The sequence below is a fragment of the Gasterosteus aculeatus genome, chromosome 20 (assembly GCF_964276395.1).
Source record: "Gasterosteus aculeatus chromosome 20, fGasAcu3.hap1.1, whole genome shotgun sequence".
Taxonomy (NCBI): domain Eukaryota; kingdom Metazoa; phylum Chordata; class Actinopteri; order Perciformes; family Gasterosteidae; genus Gasterosteus; species Gasterosteus aculeatus.
The window spans coordinates 13,710,923-13,730,059 of NC_135707.1; the positions used below are offsets into that span (position 1 = coordinate 13,710,923).

General features: G+C 42.4%; 1 protein-coding gene across 5 annotated transcripts in view; it reads left to right on the plus strand.

Annotated features, from left to right (window-relative positions):
* Window positions 1-18,336, plus strand: part of triob (trio Rho guanine nucleotide exchange factor b) — an 88,362-nt gene extending 70,026 nt beyond the window's left edge. For 4 of the 5 annotated variants that reach the window (XM_040166442.2, XM_078094089.1, XM_040166443.2 and 1 more), the window contains 24 exons: window positions 3,303-3,586; window positions 3,715-3,885; window positions 4,501-4,596; window positions 4,980-5,128; window positions 5,288-5,354; window positions 5,436-5,539; window positions 5,692-5,761; window positions 5,886-5,975; window positions 6,074-6,166; window positions 6,524-6,574; window positions 6,665-6,742; window positions 7,172-7,363; window positions 7,511-7,688; window positions 8,185-9,026; window positions 9,987-10,237; window positions 10,357-10,486; window positions 10,601-10,637; window positions 13,469-13,631; window positions 13,801-13,922; window positions 14,141-14,219; window positions 14,514-14,714; window positions 14,809-14,947; window positions 15,207-15,393; window positions 15,554-18,336. In XM_040166442.2, the coding sequence (XP_040022376.2) occupies window positions 3,303-3,586; window positions 3,715-3,885; window positions 4,501-4,596; window positions 4,980-5,128; window positions 5,288-5,354; window positions 5,436-5,539; window positions 5,692-5,761; window positions 5,886-5,975; window positions 6,074-6,166; window positions 6,524-6,574; window positions 6,665-6,742; window positions 7,172-7,363; window positions 7,511-7,688; window positions 8,185-9,026; window positions 9,987-10,237; window positions 10,357-10,486; window positions 10,601-10,637; window positions 13,469-13,631; window positions 13,801-13,922; window positions 14,141-14,219; window positions 14,514-14,714; window positions 14,809-14,947; window positions 15,207-15,393; window positions 15,554-15,969 (4,190 nt within the window). In that variant the 3' untranslated portion in view covers window positions 15,970-18,336. Of the gene's footprint in view, window positions 1-3,302; window positions 3,587-3,714; window positions 3,886-4,500; window positions 4,597-4,979; window positions 5,129-5,287; window positions 5,355-5,435; window positions 5,540-5,691; window positions 5,762-5,885; window positions 5,976-6,073; window positions 6,167-6,523; window positions 6,575-6,664; window positions 6,743-7,171; window positions 7,364-7,510; window positions 7,689-8,184; window positions 9,027-9,986; window positions 10,238-10,356; window positions 10,487-10,600; window positions 10,638-13,468; window positions 13,632-13,800; window positions 13,923-14,140; window positions 14,220-14,513; window positions 14,715-14,808; window positions 14,948-15,206; window positions 15,394-15,553 lie in introns of those variants that run through there. The other variant, XM_040166444.2, reaches the window with a different exon arrangement.
* Window positions 18,337-19,137: the final 801 nt, after the last annotated feature.

Below are 19,137 nucleotides of genomic sequence, written 5' to 3' on the forward strand. Positions count from 1 at the left end.
TCTAAACTGCGCACTTTTTCTCTCTGGAGCTTCAGCTGCACGGTCGCTTCAGTTTTTTCTTATTTTGATTTGACAACAAAGGAGTAGTCATCATATCTGTGGAGATGCTATAAGGGAAAATGGGAATTCAGGATCTGAAGGCTTGATGTTTGGCTGACATGGCCCGTAGAATTGAGTCGCTGGTGTCTCTAAACCCATTATGCACCATGGATTCAGCGCAGGGAGGACACTCTGACAACTGCAGGTTCTGGCTGCTGGACCTCGGTAGGTGCCTCGGTCATGTGTAACACATAAAGTCATTTTCTTGCTCCTGTGCAGGGTAGGTTTTGCTCCTTGGCTTGTTATGTGAAGATAGCTGCAATTTCTGATGTTTTAATCCTACAGAGTTGGGGAAAAAAACAGGAAAGAAAGAAGGACAGGAAAAATATAAAAGCTACAATTTGCTCTAATTCACAAGTTTGTCTCCTCTTCGTATTCATCTTATAATGTTGAATTCCTTTTTTTTAACACTTTTATTTTTCACTAGCTATTTCCAAATTTCTTTGCAGAGGACATTTACTAATCAAGTGTGGATTATGCTTGTGGCATTATGGTACTCAAAGTAATTTGTTGAATGCTCCCTGTGATGAGATATTAAATCTACTGAAATCACATTGACAAGATTACATCTTTGTCCCTGCCTGAATGCCAGGTCAGATGGGCACAGGGTGTTATTGTAGAGCCCAGGGAGAAAAGGCAACAATGAGGTCAAAGAGAATAAAGTCGAATAGAACAGGAAATGCGAGGGGCTTCGCAAATTTCTCAATCCCTTTTTTGTTTATTGTTTTCGCGGGGTTCCTTCTGATAGCTCCGCCAGAATATGTAGCAGGTGGTCTCTAAATCAAGATATACGGTGGTCCAATACATATATGCCGTCCCAACTCCACACCCTCCCTAACTATTGCTGTTAGAAGCAAGTCCTCTCCAGCACATTCTTACCGATCAGCTAGACGAACGCCCTGAAGCTTTCCCACACACTGCACCTCCACCTCCACCTCCTACCTCCACCTCCGGAGAATCGTCTGTGTGTTTGTCTGTCTGTTTGTAGGACTTCTCATGGGGAAGATTAGAACGCCTGGTGTTTTTCTCAGGAATATCTGCCCACCGGTTCCAATGTGAGGAAGATAATGTTGGGAGGTTGAATACAAATTGAATTTGTATTTTCAGGCAGAGGGTGTAAGCAGTTGTTAGAAATGTTAAAGTTTGTAGGTACATATGCAATTGAAGTATAAATTAAAGATGCGTATGCATTTTTTGCATATTCTGCCACCAATATCCAATTGTCTAAATGTTTTTAATGTTTCTCCCACGTCAACGAGCACAGCAGGTGGGCGTGTTAGTTCTAGATTCTAGAAGGATTCTAGAAGTATTTTTGTGGCATCGGGATTTAAGAGTATTGAAGAATCATTTCTTATTAAGTTTTATTTTTTGAAGCATGGCGTACTTCTGTACATGTAACTCTTAATACAAAAACAATTGGGGGAAACAAACTCCGACGTCACCCACACAACGAAGTCCCCCCTATTCATGTTTCCCTTGACTCTAATTCTGACCAGCTGTTTTTGTGGTGTCAACCTGCAGAGCAAAGGGCAAAGGTCATGCCTTCTGTCTATGTGTCTGTGTCCCTGGAGTTATTTTCTATTGAGGAGGAATGTGTTTGGGCCGCTGACTTCATGTTTCCACCATTTCTACCTCATGTTGCGTGAGCTCTTTGGTCAAACCAGAGAGATTTAAATAGCACCAGATGCTCATCAAACTGTCAGTGTGAACATTGTATGACCCATAAAGGACAAGAGATGTTAGCTGTGGTTATTTATCACAGAAGCTATATACAATAGTTGCAACCTTTTGAGGCATTATTCCGTTACAAACTCCAAAGACAATGATGATGATGAAGTTTTACAGAATGTAATTCAATGAGATTCTAAGACGTACAATACATTGTTCTGGGCCTGGTTTGCATTATCAATGAACAGTTGTGTGATGTGAAAGTGTCCATTTGAAGAGAATACACATTATGCACACACAAAGTATTCGGGACTCTAAAATCCTAAAGGCCTCGTAAGGAGATTAACTTTTAGCTCTTTTTGCTCTTAGTATGAATATGAAAAAAAACGGATCCAGTATTCTGTAAACGTAAAATATAGAGGAACTCATAAAGGAACGTTTTGAAGGACCTTGGAGACCAGCCATAGTAAATGTTAAGGTATTCTTCCAGTATAAAAGAGGGGCCACAATTGAACCTATAACCTAAAACATTCCAGCGCAGTATCGCAACAAAGAGTTTGGACTTTGGACTTTTTTTCATTTTGTACTGTATGTAACACGAAGGCAGCGACAGTCGCAGTTTCCCTACATTTTATACTAAACAGTAGATGGAATGTATCCTATCCTATATCTGTACAGTAGTTCAAACTTTTCCCTTGCATAAGATGCAAAAACACATGCTTCATAACAGCTGAGCGCTGTAAAAATGAGTCTCCCAGAGGCTGAATAAATGACACGCCTGTCCACATGCAAATACCGATGCGTTCAGTCTGGCAGTGTAAAAGTGTCCAATGAGGAGAGTCAGAATTTCCACACCTACTTTTCATGGCGCCAATTCAGCTTTGTCATATGGTTTAACAGCTGCATGATTTTAATCACCAGGCTGAAGCCTGAATGTCTCAAACATTTTGCTCTTTAATCAAGCTGTTAAATGTAGATCATTTAATCTTGTATCCAGATTTCATGTATTTATATTTCATATGTATTCCTATATTTTGTATTTTACGTTCGAGAACTGTGATGCAATGCAATTGGAGGATAGTATCGTTCTTGAATTGACTGCAGGCCCCTCAGAAATCTCCTTATCTTTCATTAAGGACATTCCCTTGTAAAGGTCATATGCTAATCTGCACAATGAGAACATCATCTCTTAAGATCTTGCTGCACTTATAAAAAAAAATCTGGTACCATTTAGCTACAGCTTTGCATATTTACTTGCAACATACATTACCTCCTGATTCAGTGTCTAATTCAATATGTGACAAATGGAATGTAACAATTGAATTTACATTTTCAACAAGCGTGAGTACGCTGCAATCGTAATGTTTTTATTTGCTGAGGTTCATTAACAACTGAGGAGGAAATGATGCACACTTAAAAACGTAACACTATCAGTAGTCAGACGCGTTAGTTGTTGTCCCGGAAACAAATCCCAATCATTCTCTTTGATATCTTGATGATTATAACTTTGATCATTTTCTTCCTCTCACCCTTAGACACCCTGTCTGTATCCAGCAATGACACCCTGCAGCCCGGCTCCAGCCAAACCCTGGGTCCTCACAGCTCACCTGGCCCCAAGCGTCCAGGAAACACCTTGAGGAAGTGGCTGACCAGCCCCGTGCGGCGGCTGAGCTCCGGCAAAGCCGATGGCCACGTCAAGAAGCTCGCCCACAAGCACAAGAAGAACCGCGATGGCAGGAAGAACATGGACCCGATGGCCGGCTCGCAGAAAGACTCTGATGACAGCGCCGCCACGCCACAGGACGAGACACTGGAGGAGGTAAGAACAGATACACTGTGGATAACTGACCGGGATCGCAACATTCAAGGGCGAAGTTTTGATTGAATTTAATCATCGTTACCCCCATCTCTCTCTCTCTCTCTCTCTCTCTGTCTCTCTCTCCCCAGCGTATGCGTAATGAGGGGCTGAGCAGTGGCACCCTGTCCAAGTCTTCTTCATCAGGTATGCAGAGCTGTGGTGAGGAGGAAGGAGAGGAGGGGGCAGACGCTGTTCCTCTACCTCCCCCGATGGCCATCCAGCAGCACAGCCTGCTGCAGCCCGACTCCCAAGACGACAAGGTTGGTGACTACGATACGTGTACAACGACAACTTTTTTTTTTCTTTACCTAAAGAAAAATGTATTACCCGTGGAGTGTACTTGCTGAAGTGAGTGCTCCATCTGGTGTTGCTACAGTGATCAGTGGTTTGTTAGATCCCAGTAGGTCTGGTTGTGATTAGGTGTTCATTTGAACAACACCAAACCTCGCACTGGGCTCTGTTTCTCTTCAGTGGAGTATTACACAACACTGTTTGCTACGAGGGGCCGTTTAGGACTTAACTATTGAGACACTCTCTTTAGTTTGCTGTATAAGTTGTCTGAACAATCATGGTGATCGTGCTTGTAGAGAAGTCTCCAATTCCAGAGCTTGCCCCATGACGTAAAACCCTCCTCTTTACTCTTAAGCCTATTCCCCGAGACCAGTCTGTGAATAACTCCAACTTGGCCCCCAGTTCACCCTTTTATTAGGGAGATCGCACCCACCAAGTCCTCACTTGGAGATGCGGAATATTGTGGTCCAAAGTCATTGAGGGTGGGCCTGGTACTGAGTACGGCGTGCATGCAGCTCTACCAACCTATGTATTACCCATGTCTTAACCTCCTTTTTTTTCTTTCTTTCTGTCTCTTCTTTCAGTCTTCATCTCGTCTGTCCGCTCGACCGAACAGTTCAGAGACACCCAGCGCTGCTGAACTGGTCAGTGCCATCGAAGAGCTTGTGAAGAGCAAGATGGTGAGAAAAGAAATCATTAAAAAAAACCTCACAAGTACATGCAAATGTGGGACATGTGTGCAGAGGACAATTCTGATATATTAGTGTACAAGTACACATACTCTTTCTCTAGTGTTGTTGACAAAGAATGGCATTCTGTCAGAACTGTGACTCACAATCCCAGCTGTTCCCTGTTTCAACAAATGGGCATTGGGCTTTGGCCTATATCACACACAAGCCCACTGGATGACACACACTAGTATGGGCAAATACGAAAGTAAAGACATTACAATTCAATTCAACGTTCCTGTCCAAAAGATGAGATCGTGTGACAGTTCTTTCTTTCTTCGTTCCTGTAATTTCCCCCTTTGCACTGCGTTCCTCGCTCTTTCTCCCCGCCTCAGTCACTGGAGGATCGCCCCAGTTCTCTGTCAGTCGAGCAGGGCGACAGCAGCTCTCCCTCCTTCAACCCCTCCGACAACTCCCTCCTCTCCTCCTCCTCACCCATCGATGACGTGGAGGAGCGAAAGTCGGGCTTCTTCAAGAGAAGACAGTGAGTCATAAGCCAGCGTTGTGTTGGTGTTTTTGTGTACAAAAGTCGCTCGAGTTCAATCGGTTAATCGCATTGGTCCTCCTTTGTGTGCTTATATGGAACCTTTGTGATGTTCATTCATTACATTTGCATTGACAATTTCCGTTGTACGTCCTTCAGTTATGTGCTTCTGGAGCTGGTGGAGACTGAAAGAGATTATGTCAGAGATCTGGGATCAGTAGTGGAGGTAAAAAACAGATATTACAGTATCTTCACTTCAGCTCTCAGTAATATCTTTTTACAAATGATTCAACTTTCCTCCCCTCAGGGCTACATGAGCAGGATGAAAGAGGAAGGAGTTCCAGATGACATGAGAGGAAAAGACAAGATTGTCTTTGGAAACATCCATCAGATCTATGACTGGCACAAAGAGTATGCTGGCAGTCTTCTCCAGTTAACATGCCCGCAAATCTAAAAATCTAATTATCTGCCCCAGTGTGAAGGCAGAAAACAACAACAAATACCGGCACTGCCATGTTCCTCTGCAGGTTAACTTATGTGTTTGTCTCTTGATTGGTCCACAGTCTTTTCCTGGGAGAGCTTGAGAAGTGCTTGGAGGATCCTGATAGGCTGGCTCCTTTATTTGTCAAACAGGTTAGAAACATATGCAGTATTGTTTGGGGGGACATTTTCTGTTTAATGGGTCGATTATAAAGAACCTTTTGGGTGATTTGTCTCTTCTTAAAGCTGTCTTTGTTTTGTTTGGCTCTGATTGCAGGAGCGGAGGTTACACATGTACATCGTGTACTGCCAGAATAAACCTAAATCTGAGCACATTGTGTCAGAGTACATCGACACTTACTTTGAAGTAAGTTTGATTTTACACCTACCCAAAGCATCAAATTTACTTTAATATTTAATCCAGGTGGTCAGTATTTCAGTAATATTATTTGTATTTTTCACCAGGACCTCAAGCAGCGACTGGGCCACAGATTGCAGATCACTGACCTGCTAATCAAACCTGTCCAGCGTATAATGAAGTACCAGTTACTACTGAAGGTAAATCCACCATAATGTTAATACTTGGAAGACAGCATGAAGTCCTCTTCATGTTGAACGTACAGTTTAGAGCTGCGGGTGTTTCCAACTCTCACACATTTTCTCTCTGTCCGTGAGAGAGTGAGTGTTAAATAACATGAGGCTGTTCAGTTTGTTTAATAAAAGAATACGATGTAAAGTACATGTAGTATAGGAAAACTAACCTTAAACAACTTGTTCTGATTTGGTGCTGTGTAGAAAATGAAATAAAACCAAAGCAACTTGACTTTTAATGGCAGGCGGGGCGAACACATATGATGGTAGGGGAAACACTTGTCATTGATCAACATTTTTCTGTACATTTTACGTATCTCACAGGATCTTCACAAAATTTCCAAGAAGGCTGGAGTGGATACGACCGAGCTGGAGGTAATGTAACGTTGCAGCCCAAATTTGTTTTAAAGTGATGATGGTTACAAATATATTGTTTATGCGTTTTACTCTCATGTTGTGCTGTAGAAAGCTGTGGAGGTGATGTGTGTGGTCCCCAAACGCTGCAATGACATGATGAATGTTGGGCGCCTTCAAGGCTTCGATGTAAGACTCCTCTTTATCAAGTTTGAGCATGTCTGTGTCGGTCTGTTTGTGGGCTTGGACAACTGTACTTAATGAATAAGGCAGTGGTTCCCAGACTGGTGGGCCGACAGGGGGGCTCTTACAATGTCTCGATATCCTCAAAGAGGGCTGTGACACAAAATGTTTGGGAACTACTGGAATAAGGTGTAGATGTAAATAGTTTAAGCCTTGCAAACATACAACTAGATGCCACTAGATGTCAGTGTGCCATCACTTTTGCAGATACATTTTGGCAACATAATAAACCCACATTCCATAGGTAGTTCAGGTTTAGCTTATATATGTGTTAATTCCTCTCCTGTTCAGTTATGAAAACTGGAGCAACGCCTTCTGGCGTCCACTGTCTCTGTCTTCCCATTTGCTTTATGTTCACTTTCCCTCTTTCTTTAGGGTAAAATAGTGGCACAGGGCAGATTGCTCCTCCAAGACACCTTCATGGTGTCGGACCAGGATGGAGGCCTTCTGTCCAGGATGAAAGAGAGGAGAGTCTTCCTTTTTGAGCAGATCGTCATCTTCAGCGAGCCCATAGACAAAAAGAAAGGCTTCACTTCCCCCGGCTATCTCTTCAAGAACAACATTAAGGTAAGTGCAGCTCAATTAAATCACCTGCAGTTACTGGATGTATCCATGATGCAGATTGCATTGTGGCACCTTGTGGAACACTCTAACTGTTTCCCCACCACTCTTCCTTTCTGTTCCTTCTACTCTGTTCTTTGCTCCTCTCTTCAGGTGAGCTGGCTGGGCTTAGAAGAAAATGCAGATGACCCCTGCAAGTTTACGCTCACTTCCAGATCGTCTAGCGGCAACCTGGAGAGGTACACACTCCACTCAATGAGCCCTGGAGTCAGTCGAGTCTGGGTCCACCAGGTCAGCCAGATACTGGAGAACCAGCGAAATTTTCTCAACGGTAAGATAAAGATAATTCCATTCCAAAATCCTAGTTAAAAGTCATCGACGTGAATTGTGTGAATCCAAAGAGTTTTTTTAGGCCGTGGTTGCGAAAAGTTTGAGGTTTCATTACACCATGTGGAAGTGGTGTGGCGACATTACTACAGTGTGAAGTTTTTTCCAAGAGACACCGCACCGAGAATCATTTGTATAATAGATCGTTTTACATTAGCTGACATTTTGGATTACATTTAACTCTCTCAAAAATCCCCGGTGTGCACATTGCGGCCTATGAGTTTGCAGGTATATTAATGTGCACAGAACAGTACAGACTTACACCAAAGGTACTTAAGTGGAAATTGTTGTAAAAAAGTGTTTGGGCAATGCTAGAACTTCTTCAAACTAAATATCATCCTCTTGGCTTTCTTTTTTTTAAATTCTCTTTAATCATGAGTTTTTTCTCAAATATGCTTTTGTAGTGTGATTGAAACCTTGTCCCTCTTCCTTGCCTACAGCTCTAACATCCCCCATAGAGTACCAGAGGAACCACGTGGGTGGCGGTGGGCCAGGCGCTCCCCCCGGCAGTAGCTGCAGCAATACTGGGGGTGTGCCAGGAGGTAGCAGCTCCAACAATACCAGCAGCATGGGAGGGGGAGGTGGCGGCGGCGGCTCTGGAGGATCAGGGGGCAGCTCCTCTTCTCTGTTTGGCCCTCGCTCCCGACCCTCCCGCATCCCCCAGCCATCCTCACGCCTCCCCCAGCCCGTCCACCATCACCATCCCCCAGGCCCCGAGGGGCCTGACCGATCAGCAGGTATGTGGTCTCCCAGCCACCATCAGCCCCTCCCCTCTAGCTCGTATTCAGACACCACTACAAACCGAGAGGTGCCGGCCTCAGAGGTCCCTAAGATGAGGATGATGGATTGTCCTCATGGAAGTAACAGTAATAACAGTAGCGAGCCATCAGACATCACAGAGGCCAGTGTCAAACTGAAACATCAAACAGCTGGTGTACCACAGATGGCAGTGGCTCCTCTGAATTTTCCCCTAAAAAGCCCCCGAGTAGGGACAGTGACTCCTCTAATATCACCTCAGTCGCCTGGAGGTGGACGAAAGGAAGCACATCCCCCCTCGAGCCCTTTATGGGCCAAGGTCGCTGCTTTGCCTGCCTCTCCCTCCAGCCGGCCTGGTTCCTTCTCCTACCCCAGTGACGGTGGTGGTGGAGGGGACTCTTTGGGCAGAGGAAGCCATGGGACACTCTCTCATCACCAGAACTCCTCCCACAGTAAGGAAATAGACCGCATGAGCACCTGCTCCTCCACCAGCGAGCAGTCCATACACTCCACCCAGAGTAACGGGGTAAGACGCTAGGGCCAAGCCCAGGCTTTAGTGAGGCCTAGAGCTGTTCTCTAGTCACTAACCCTACCCTTCCTCACTGACCGGCTGCCTGTCAGTCACCCTGCCGCTGCCTCTGAGAATGGCTTGTACATGCTACAACTACTACACTGGAGATTAACGGCTATCTGAGTGCACTAACTTCACCAACGGTGTGTGTGAGAGAAAATGTTCTGCCACTCCCAGAATGTACTAACAGTGTGGCTCTGACTCATGGAGCAAGAGCTGTAGCTCTGTTCTGCCTTCATACTCTTCAGTAAGCGGCGGCTTATTGCCAGTTCGTTTAAAAAACACCATTTGTCTCTGCTCTTTTTCATTCATGCTTTCACAGGAATATTGTCATGCGATTGTCAATGATCTCTGGCCAAAACTTCTACATGGACGAGAAGCTTTTTCACATAACGCCTTCTTTCCTCATTTTTTTCTTGTAATGGACTACACTTGCTGCTCTCTGGCACCACCAGCTTTGTCCCTCTTCAAGTCATATGCATTTCTTCTTGGAAATAGTTTTTTAACTTCTCTCTGCGCTTGTGACCACAAAGTTCCGTATTTCTGCATCTGACCGGAAGATCATAACTTCTGCTTCACCTAGTTCATCTACTTAGAACATCCCTTCTGTCTTAAACAGTTTCATCACTGTATACATGTCAAATATTGCTTTAAAGATATCTGTGCAAGAACATTTTGCAATTCTTCCTGCATGCATCAAGCAAACTAGCAGGGCTGCCAATCAAATCCTGCATTTGATTGGTGTGAAGCTCCTGATGCTACTGATTTAAAAAGTGACACCTTTTATACTCCTTTTTTAGGAGCGCATGTGTGTATTTTTTGTGTGTGTGTTAGTAAGCCATCTAATTTTCCACTACCTCGCTGTGGCGTGTTTGAACAGTGTTTTCTGTTCTTTAAACCCTTCTTCTTTGACAGAGTGAAAGCAGTAGCAGCAGCAGTGTGTCCACCATGTTGGTAACCCAGGACTATGTGGCAGTGAAGGAGGATGAGATCAGTGTGGTGCAGGGTGAGGCGGTCCAGATGCTAGCCAGCAACCAGCAAAACATGTTCCTGGTATACCGGGCCTCCAATGAGCACTGCCCGGCTGCTGAGGGCTGGATCCCTGGCTACGTATTAGGACATACCTCATCCTCTATCACACCCGAACTCCTTGAAGGAACCATCAAGTAAGAATACAAGACGTTTGTTGTTTATTGGTGAAAAAGTGCAAATGTCCAAATTTATCAGGATTATACAAAAACAATGTGAAACTGAGATTGCTCCCCTCTGGTTGTGTTCACCTTAGAAAATCATTATCATGGCATACAGCACTACGTATCCGCAAAAAGTCTGAAAAAAGAGACAAGGAGGGTAGGAAGATGGAGAACGGCTTCCGCAAGTCTCAGGACGGCCTCGCCACCAAAGTCTCTGTCAAGGTAAAGACTGTTATTTTTTTATAGTTATTTTTCTTATTGTTTTTTTATTTAATTTGCTCTTTTGGTTTAGGTATGTACAAATAAATCAATCAAAATCTTTTATTTTCATTGCAGCTCCTTAATCCCAACTTCTCCCAACAAATCCATGATGGTATGTATGAATATGTTGTTTGAATTGGACACCATGCTCCTTTAAAATTTTCCCCACCCATTCCTAACTATTTTAACTAGGGCTGTCAACATTAATTCATTAATCTATGCGATTAATGTGGGCTAGATTAATGCAACAACATTTTTTTACGTAGTTAACGTTCGTTTGTTTACTTCCGGGCCCGGAGGTAAACCGGAAGTTGGCCGCGGAAACGAAACAGCTGCTAGCTGCAGTCAGTTACATCAAGATGGAGAGAGCTTTTTTGCGTTAGAAGTAAAACAAACAGTGGTGCGACATACAGCAGAGAGCTGTCTAGAGTAATTACTCCACGTGTCAAACAGAAAGGGGGTGAGTAGCAAACCGACCACTTAAAGCACTGCTATGTTAAGCTAGCTGCTAGGCTAAGCTAGCTGCTATGCTACTTCCGTCTCAACAACTAACGTTACCCTGCGCGGCACACAGTCTGCAGAGGACCACCACGGTGTCCCTAAAAGACCTGGTTAGAAAACGCTCTGACTAAGTGTGGGGAGATTGTTGGCACAAACACAGCCGTTAAATGATGGAGAGTTGAGAGCAAAGTGCACAAGGACAACAGGAAGAGTCAGAAACATTTATTATAAACAACATCAACAACAACACCATTCATTAATTGCCATTAATTGTTGGAATGCATTAAGCATTCCAACTATTGTTCTTCGAATCTTTATTCCAACATCTTATTATTCTATTTCTTCCGCCGCACCTTTCAACTCCTTCACACTTTCAGCTATTAAAACCATTCAAATATTAAAATATCTTATTAAATATATTAAATTAAATATATATTAAAGTCTCAACTATTTTATGAATTAAACTGCTCGTTGATATCTATTCTACTTTTTTCACAATCACTGATTATGTTTCACTAGTTCTCCGTTTCTGACTTTTACATGAGTGTGTATTGCGTCTGCTAGAGTGAGACCCGGAGATCTTAGAGTGTGGGGCAGCGCCAGAATCTGGTTAAAAAAATATGGAACTTCTGTCCTTGCAGCCAAAGTATACACTCTTGAGGCATTTCTTCAGATTAATGAGGGCATGGTTGTGCTGATTGGATTAATTTGTTCATGGAATCCCAGAGTTCTTTAGTTTTGGTTTAAGGTGACCAACAGTTACACAACCTCTGCCAAAAGCCCCATAGGCTCCAATACAAATCTGGCGACATATTTCTCAAAAAATCCAGAAGGTACACGTTTTGTCGACGGCCATAGGAGCCGTATTTATTACCAGACAGACATAAAAAACGCATCCATGCGTTCGGTAGAGTCTTGGGTCTCGTAAAAACGTTGTATTTTTTAGATTGCTGTTATAGTTTTGCGCTGGTGGTCATTTGTTTGAGGTGTGGATTCTGTGTAACTCGCAGTCCTGTGTTTCTGCCCTTAGCAGCAGCTCCTTAATGAGCCCAGGTGCGCCGTTGCCGTGGTTACTCACACACACACGCTGCAGTATCTCTGTCTGGGACTCACAGCTGCTCCTATGACCTGATTAGTGGAGTCACATGACGCAGCTATGCTTTCTGTCAACAGACCAATATGATGAAGACACTCGCCCCCCTCCCCCCTCCACCCTGACCTCTTCTCACTGTTAATCACTCACTCAGTCAGTCTGTCTGTCTATTTCTCCTCCTCTCTCTCTCTCCCTCTATCTCTTCCTCACCATCCCTCCCTTCCTCACCCTCTCACCCTCCCTCCCTCTATCTACACCCCCCCACCCCACCCAAAAACCCCATGGAGGAAATTTTTACTGTAATGTTTGTGATGAGGCCTATTAATTAAAAGCTTCTTAGTTTGAATAGCAAACATTCTGTCTCCCAACCCCCCTCACCCAATTCCATCATTACAAAATAAAAGCCTCAATGATTATCTCTACCTTAACCATGAAGCTCAGAATGAAGCGGTTTCGTTGAAATACGTATTGCTATTTCAAATACTACTACAACCACTAAGCATGTTACTAGTACTTCTAGTAGTACTACAACTGATACTTCTACTACCATACTACTAGTATTTCTACTGCTATTAATACTTCAACTACTACTAATGTTATTACAAATACTACTATAGCTAATAGTATTACAGCTGTTTCTACTGCTATTGATACTAAACCTACTATTACTGCTTCTACTGCTAGTTCTACTAATATCACAATTACAACTATAACTAATACTACTACTAATATTACTACAAACAATTTTAAACCTCTTTTTATTCATCTCAGCTTTTGTTATTTCTGTACTTTTTAAAATTAATTAAGCTCCTGCAACTTCTGTATTTTTTAGAAAATCTATTGAAATTCAGCTTCCCCACTTCCTGTATTTTCAGCAGTTCTTTAAAATAATTTCAGCTTTTCTTATGCCTGTATTAACAGCAACGTTTTAATATTCATTTCTGTATTTCTTTGCAATATTTCACATTCATTTCCGCTGTTTTCATTTTTGCTTTTTCAGCAAATCTATTGAAATTCCTTTCAGCTTCTCCCATTTCTGTATTTTCAGCAATTTCAAATTAATTTCAGCTTTTCTAATATCTGTAATTTCAGCAAATGTATTAAAATTCCCTTCAACTTTCTGTAATTTCAGCAATTTTCTCAAGTTCATTTCAGCTTTCAGCTTTTTGCATTCCAACGCATTTTCAGCAGGAAATGCATTTTTCTAGTTGACATTAATGAATTTCAAAAGCTGTGATTCATTTGTTATTTTTTAAATCTATTGACAGCCCTAATTGTACCCTTTTTAAATGTATACAAATATGTTTTTAAATGATTTGAGATTCAAGGTCCTTAATCTTTCTCTCCAGCTCTCCCGGAGTTTATCATCCCTGTCAGTGATGTATCGTGTGAAGGTGGCGACAGTGTTACTCTAAGATGTAAAGTGTGTGGACGACCCCGGGCCAATGTCACTTGGCGGGGACCGGACAACAACTCTCTGAGCAACAACGGACGCTACAGCATCACTTACAGGTAGCTGCATATTCTCTTGGCTTAACGTGAAGTGACTTAAAGGAAGCACCAGATCCCCTTAATACAAGCACACAATGCACAATGAACATTTGGCATCGTATGCAGTTTCAAGCTAACACAGGTTTATCTGGTTTGATGGTTAATTCTCCGTCGCTCTCTCTCTCTAAAGCGAGACAGGAGAGGCAGCTCTTCGTATCCTCGGGGTGTCTGTAGAGGACAGCGGTGTTTACACCTGTGTTGCCACAAATGTAGCAGCCTCTGTCACCTCCTCTGCCAGCCTAAGAGTCTCAGGTGAGGGTCTGTTCATGGGATGAACACGTTGACTATTTTCTGTTCAGCTGCCTGGGATGTTATTTGTGAGGCTAAATTAACTGCTACTGAAACTGAACAAATGAAATCAACTCACTGTCAAACAAACAAATTGAAAAAGTGGAAATAACATGAGCGTGAATGCTTTGAAAACCACTTTCCTACTTAGTACGCTTGATCCAGCCCAAATGTGTTCTCAGGAACCCCTGATGATGGCAGTGAAGTCCTCTGGAAAAGCAGTTTTGAGTTACACTACACAGAGATCACTGAACTTGGAAGGTAAGACTGTAACAACAAAACTTTTATTCAACTCTTACAGAGTGTGTTTTCATGGACACGAGTATGATGAGTAAGAATCCTGTCAACGAGTTTGAGCATGTGAACACCATATCCAGAATGTAATGAAATCAGGGATAAGCCTGACAACCCGGAGATAAATATCCTTGTGTATGTATATGTTTACCTCCTCGGATGTTGCCTGTTACATCCAGGCCAAGCAAATACGTTATAAATGTCACAATTGATTGACAAAGTATTCACATATTCATCTCAACCCTTATTTCTGCTCCCCAGGGGGCGGTTTTCCGTTACTAAGCGCTGCGACCAGAGACGGAGTAAAAGGACAGTTGCAGCAAAGCAAATTAGTAAGAAGCTGCTGCATCGAGAGCAGGTGCTGCAGGAGGTGCGACTCCTACAGGCTCTGGACCACCCCAACCTGATCAAGCTGCTGGACACATATGAGACGGCCAACAGCTACATACTTGTACAAGAGATGTAAGTAAAGTTGTGTTTCCACGTAGTCGTCGTGAATCTTTGTTCTTTCAACTTGCTAATTACGTACAAATGCATTATGTGTTTTTGTTTTCAGGGCAGACCAGGGACGTTTCCTGGACTATATAGTGAGCTGGGGCAACCTGACGGAGGACAAGCTGGCTCTCTACCTCAGAGACATTCTTGAGGGTCTCTGCTACCTGCACAGCTGGAGGATAGCACACCTTGATCTCAAAGTAAATACAAATTGTGACACCAGTGTAGGGCTAAATAGTTAGCAGATTTATCGATCAGACAAGTTCAGTATTGTTTAATTAAAAATGGTCAATATTCTCTGATCCAAGTTTTTTTTAAAATGTGAAATCAGAATTGATTTTGACACATCACCATGGTCTCTGGGAGCTGAATTAAAAATTGTGAAAGCTGGATCTGAGTCAGACCCTGTGGGAGTGCTGGTGTAACGTTTCTCTGGGTCCAACCCCTGCTCTGTTGCAGCCAGAGAACATTGTGGTGGAACATGCGTCTTCGCAGCCGGTGATCAAACTCGCAGACTTTGGTGATGCCACTCAGCTGAACCCTCCCTCCTTCTACATCCATCCTCTCGTGGGGAGCCCCGAGTTCTCTGCTCCTGAACTGATCCTGGGTCAGCCCGCCTCACTGATGTCCGACCTCTGGAGCTTAGGTTCGCGACTAAGAATGAGTAGTTCGTAACTTGCATGTAGTATCATATGAAACTTATTGTATATGATATGTAATATATTGTCAAGTTGACTTCATACACACATCCCATGATTTCATGTTGCTTACTAATTGATTGACTGACCTATTTGATTGATTTACAGGTGTGGTGACATACGTTATACTAAGCGGCGCCTCTCCCTTCCTGGATGAGAGTTTGGAGGAGACGTGTCTGAACATCTGTCGCCTGGACTTCAGCTTCCCAGAGGACTACTTCCAGGGTGTGAGCACGGCGGCCAGAGACTTTGTCTGCCTGCTGCTTCAGGGCGAGCCGGAGCGACGGCCCTCAGCAGCTTCCTGCCTGCGGGAGCCCTGGCTCTTGCCTCGAGGTGTGATACACAGCGACACTGGCCACGGCCCCTTAAACCATATGCAGCCACCATCTCAGAATCACCACACCTCACATCTGGACACCTCCAGGCTCATTTCCTTCATCGAGAGAAGGAAACACCAGAACGATGTTCGGCCCATCGGCAGCATTAAGGCCTTCCTTCACAGCCGTCTGCTTAACCACATCTAACAAACGTACCCTCAGCTTGACATGACAGTAACAACATGTACCGTAGTGCTCGGGTGTAGAAGTAAGTCGTCCCTGTCCAACAAAATTAAGAGGGTGGGTAACGAGTTTGTGCAGTCGAGCTGTGTTACCAGCAACATTTCCACAACAATCACCTTTTCCTTCACTAAGCCACAAAAGTCCTGCTGCTGCTGACTGTTGGATCTCTGCTGATAAACCCTTTGACTCCCCCCAACTCTCCTCCTTCACCTTGGCATATTGTCGCTATGCCTGGACAACAAATGAACTGTTGGAATCGGTTTGAGATTTCAAACCTTTACGGGAAGACAAAAAAAAAAGTCTTGCGTTTTGGACAGTGTTGAACAGAGAAATGGAGAATACTGTATAATGACAGTAATTCAGGCTGCTTTTGGTTTGAAAACAAGAAAATTGTTTCTTTTCTAACGAGAGATTACTTTTTTTAAATGGAACAATGTACATTGAGGAATACAGAGAACTGTCTTTATTCAAACCTTTTGGTTAACAAAGGTTAGTTAGTCAACGGAAAGAAAACCGGATGAATTAGATATGTGTACAAAGTGGCACCCATCAGCAGGGTGTACTTATTCTAGAACAATATGAAGACCAAAACCATGTTTTCCAGAAACAAAATATATTTACATTCAGTGAAATAGTTAGCTTATCTTTATGCGCCCATTAGTTTGAAAGGTGAAATAATTTCAGTTTCATTAAGAAAAACTAAATTAAGTTAAATTAGACATTAAAGCTGTTCAGAGAGTTTCTCCAATTTTTACCTGCATCCGCCTTATTTGTAAATAATGTGTTCCTGCCTTTTGTTATCATTTCGAAGAATTTGTTTCAAATTAATAAAATCTTTATCATTTGCTGAGTATTACTGAGACCATGCAGTTGGCAAAGTAGGTCACTGCGAGCCCTCTGCAGTTGGAGTTTCACTAAGAACAAACCGCTACTAAAAATGCACTCGTGTTTTGCATCAATTCCCATGTGCAATGTTGCAGCTTTAACATTTATGCAACTATTTATGAAGACTTTGTGTTGTGGCCGTATTCTTAAGAAGGCATGTACGTACATGTTACTGCGATAGACGTCTGTATTGTGTTAACTCTTATGTATTAAGTTCAGTATTAATATCTTCAAAACCCCAGACAAGAAGTGGGTTTTTTGGAAATAATGTATAAAAATGCGTATCTATAAAATATAGGCACTTATGCTTTCATTTAGTCAATGTCATTGTTTTTGTTTTCTGTAACAATACCAAAGTTGGCGACGCTTTCTTTTCCTGCTAAAATGTGTTTTTAATGATTTGTCATGTTAAGTTATAACGGACCGTACTGAATCAGGACATGTGAGTGTTTGCATTGGTTCAGTCTCGCTTTATTTATTCTTATTGTATTAAGAAATTGTTTGGTGGTTTCTAAAAAAAACTAATGTTTCGCCCGTCTTTCTTCAAGCTGTGCACAAAGTGGTGGTGCTGTGTGCGTTTGTTTTGGCTTTCGTAGATAGGTTCTGGTGTATGTCGCCTGATTTTCAAGCATCTCAGTTTGTACATCAAAGAACGATTGACATTAAAGTTTTTCCCAAGCGAAAGGCTTGAAAAATAAATCTCATTGTGCCGCCTCACCACGGATTTAAAATGATCGGAGAATGCGTGAAACCTTTTTGGAGACACACAAATCTTGTTCCACCAAAAGTTCAAATGTAGCCCTTAAATGAAAATCATTCAGCACTAGCCGTATTTGACAAGTATTCTCTTTTGTTTTGCCATTTGAATAGGTTGATGTCATGAGGTTATGAAGATATTGAGAACCTTTTTTTTTTAAGTGCCAGTTGAGGGAGTCAACCTAGCGTGGTGGGTGGAAATAAAATGTGCATTGTTTCTTATTTCTTTTGAAGGTTGTAAGAGTTACTGTCTGATTTGGTGTTAAAGAAGTCTGTCTGTACAGTCCAAGTCTCTCATTTTGTGTCATTGTTATTTATTAGTGTGGATCTAGGTTTCCCAAAATCATGCTGTTAATCAGTTTATCAAACTAATCTCAAAGCCTATTCATGGAGGATTCTGACCTAAGTAATACAATGCCTTTGGGAAACCCAGCCTATACATGATGTAAAGATGTACAGAGAGGGTCCGGCAGTTTGCCCACACCCAGGATGTAAACCTCATAACTATGTCATATTTTAAATACAAACAGAACAAGACTGCAGCAATGTCATTTTGAATGTCTTCTCATGACTTATTTTTATTTTTGCATGTATATTTCTTTGTACAGAAGATTGTGTTTTACATGTTACTATGTGCTGTAAATATATCATTTTGTCCTGTTATTTTGCCATTAAACATACAAGGAAGAACTTGTGTTTCTGAAACGTTATGTGCACATACAGTATACTCACATGAAATGGGTCTTGAAACTAGTATTATTTATTCACAATTTCCCATAAGCTTTGAGGGTAGAAAGGCGAGGCAATGCTGTACTTACGGCAAAGAAGGAAGGGGGAAGCCCTAAACCAGTCAACAACTGCAATAATAAACATCTCCCGTACTGTGAGAGGCTTGTTGTACCCTGATGGATTGTTCCATTTCAAATGTTAAACAGTGAAAAAAAGTATGCATCTGCTCCCCGTGTGTAGTATGAGGCATTTGATATTTAGATCGATTAGGGGAAATCCCATGTTTCCAACTATAAAAGGCAAGATGATAAAACAAGGACATGTGCAACGCGTTTTGGCAAGCTGTTTTTTTTTTTTATGAAGCATCTGCAATACCTCATAAACATAAACTGAAGCGGTGGCAATGCTGATCTTATCTGTCATCTGCAGATGCTGCATGAATCAGCAGACCATACAATCCCCCATCCTTCTCAACCCACGTCTTAGGTTAGATACTATAGATAAAAAAACAGAGTTCTCACTAATTAGCTCTACACTGGTGTCACAATTTGTATTTACTTAAAAGAGTTTACAGAGTGACAATTGTATTTTCTGCCTCATGTATACGTTCTTTGAAGAAACTACAGAAAAAAGTGTAATTTGGAAGCATTCTTTTGAACAATTGTAGTCTTGAAAATTCAATGAATTATCTACATGTACAAAACTGGAGCTTTGTTGTTTACACTAAGCCGTTACTAACCTAGAGTGCCCGTCACTGCGAGT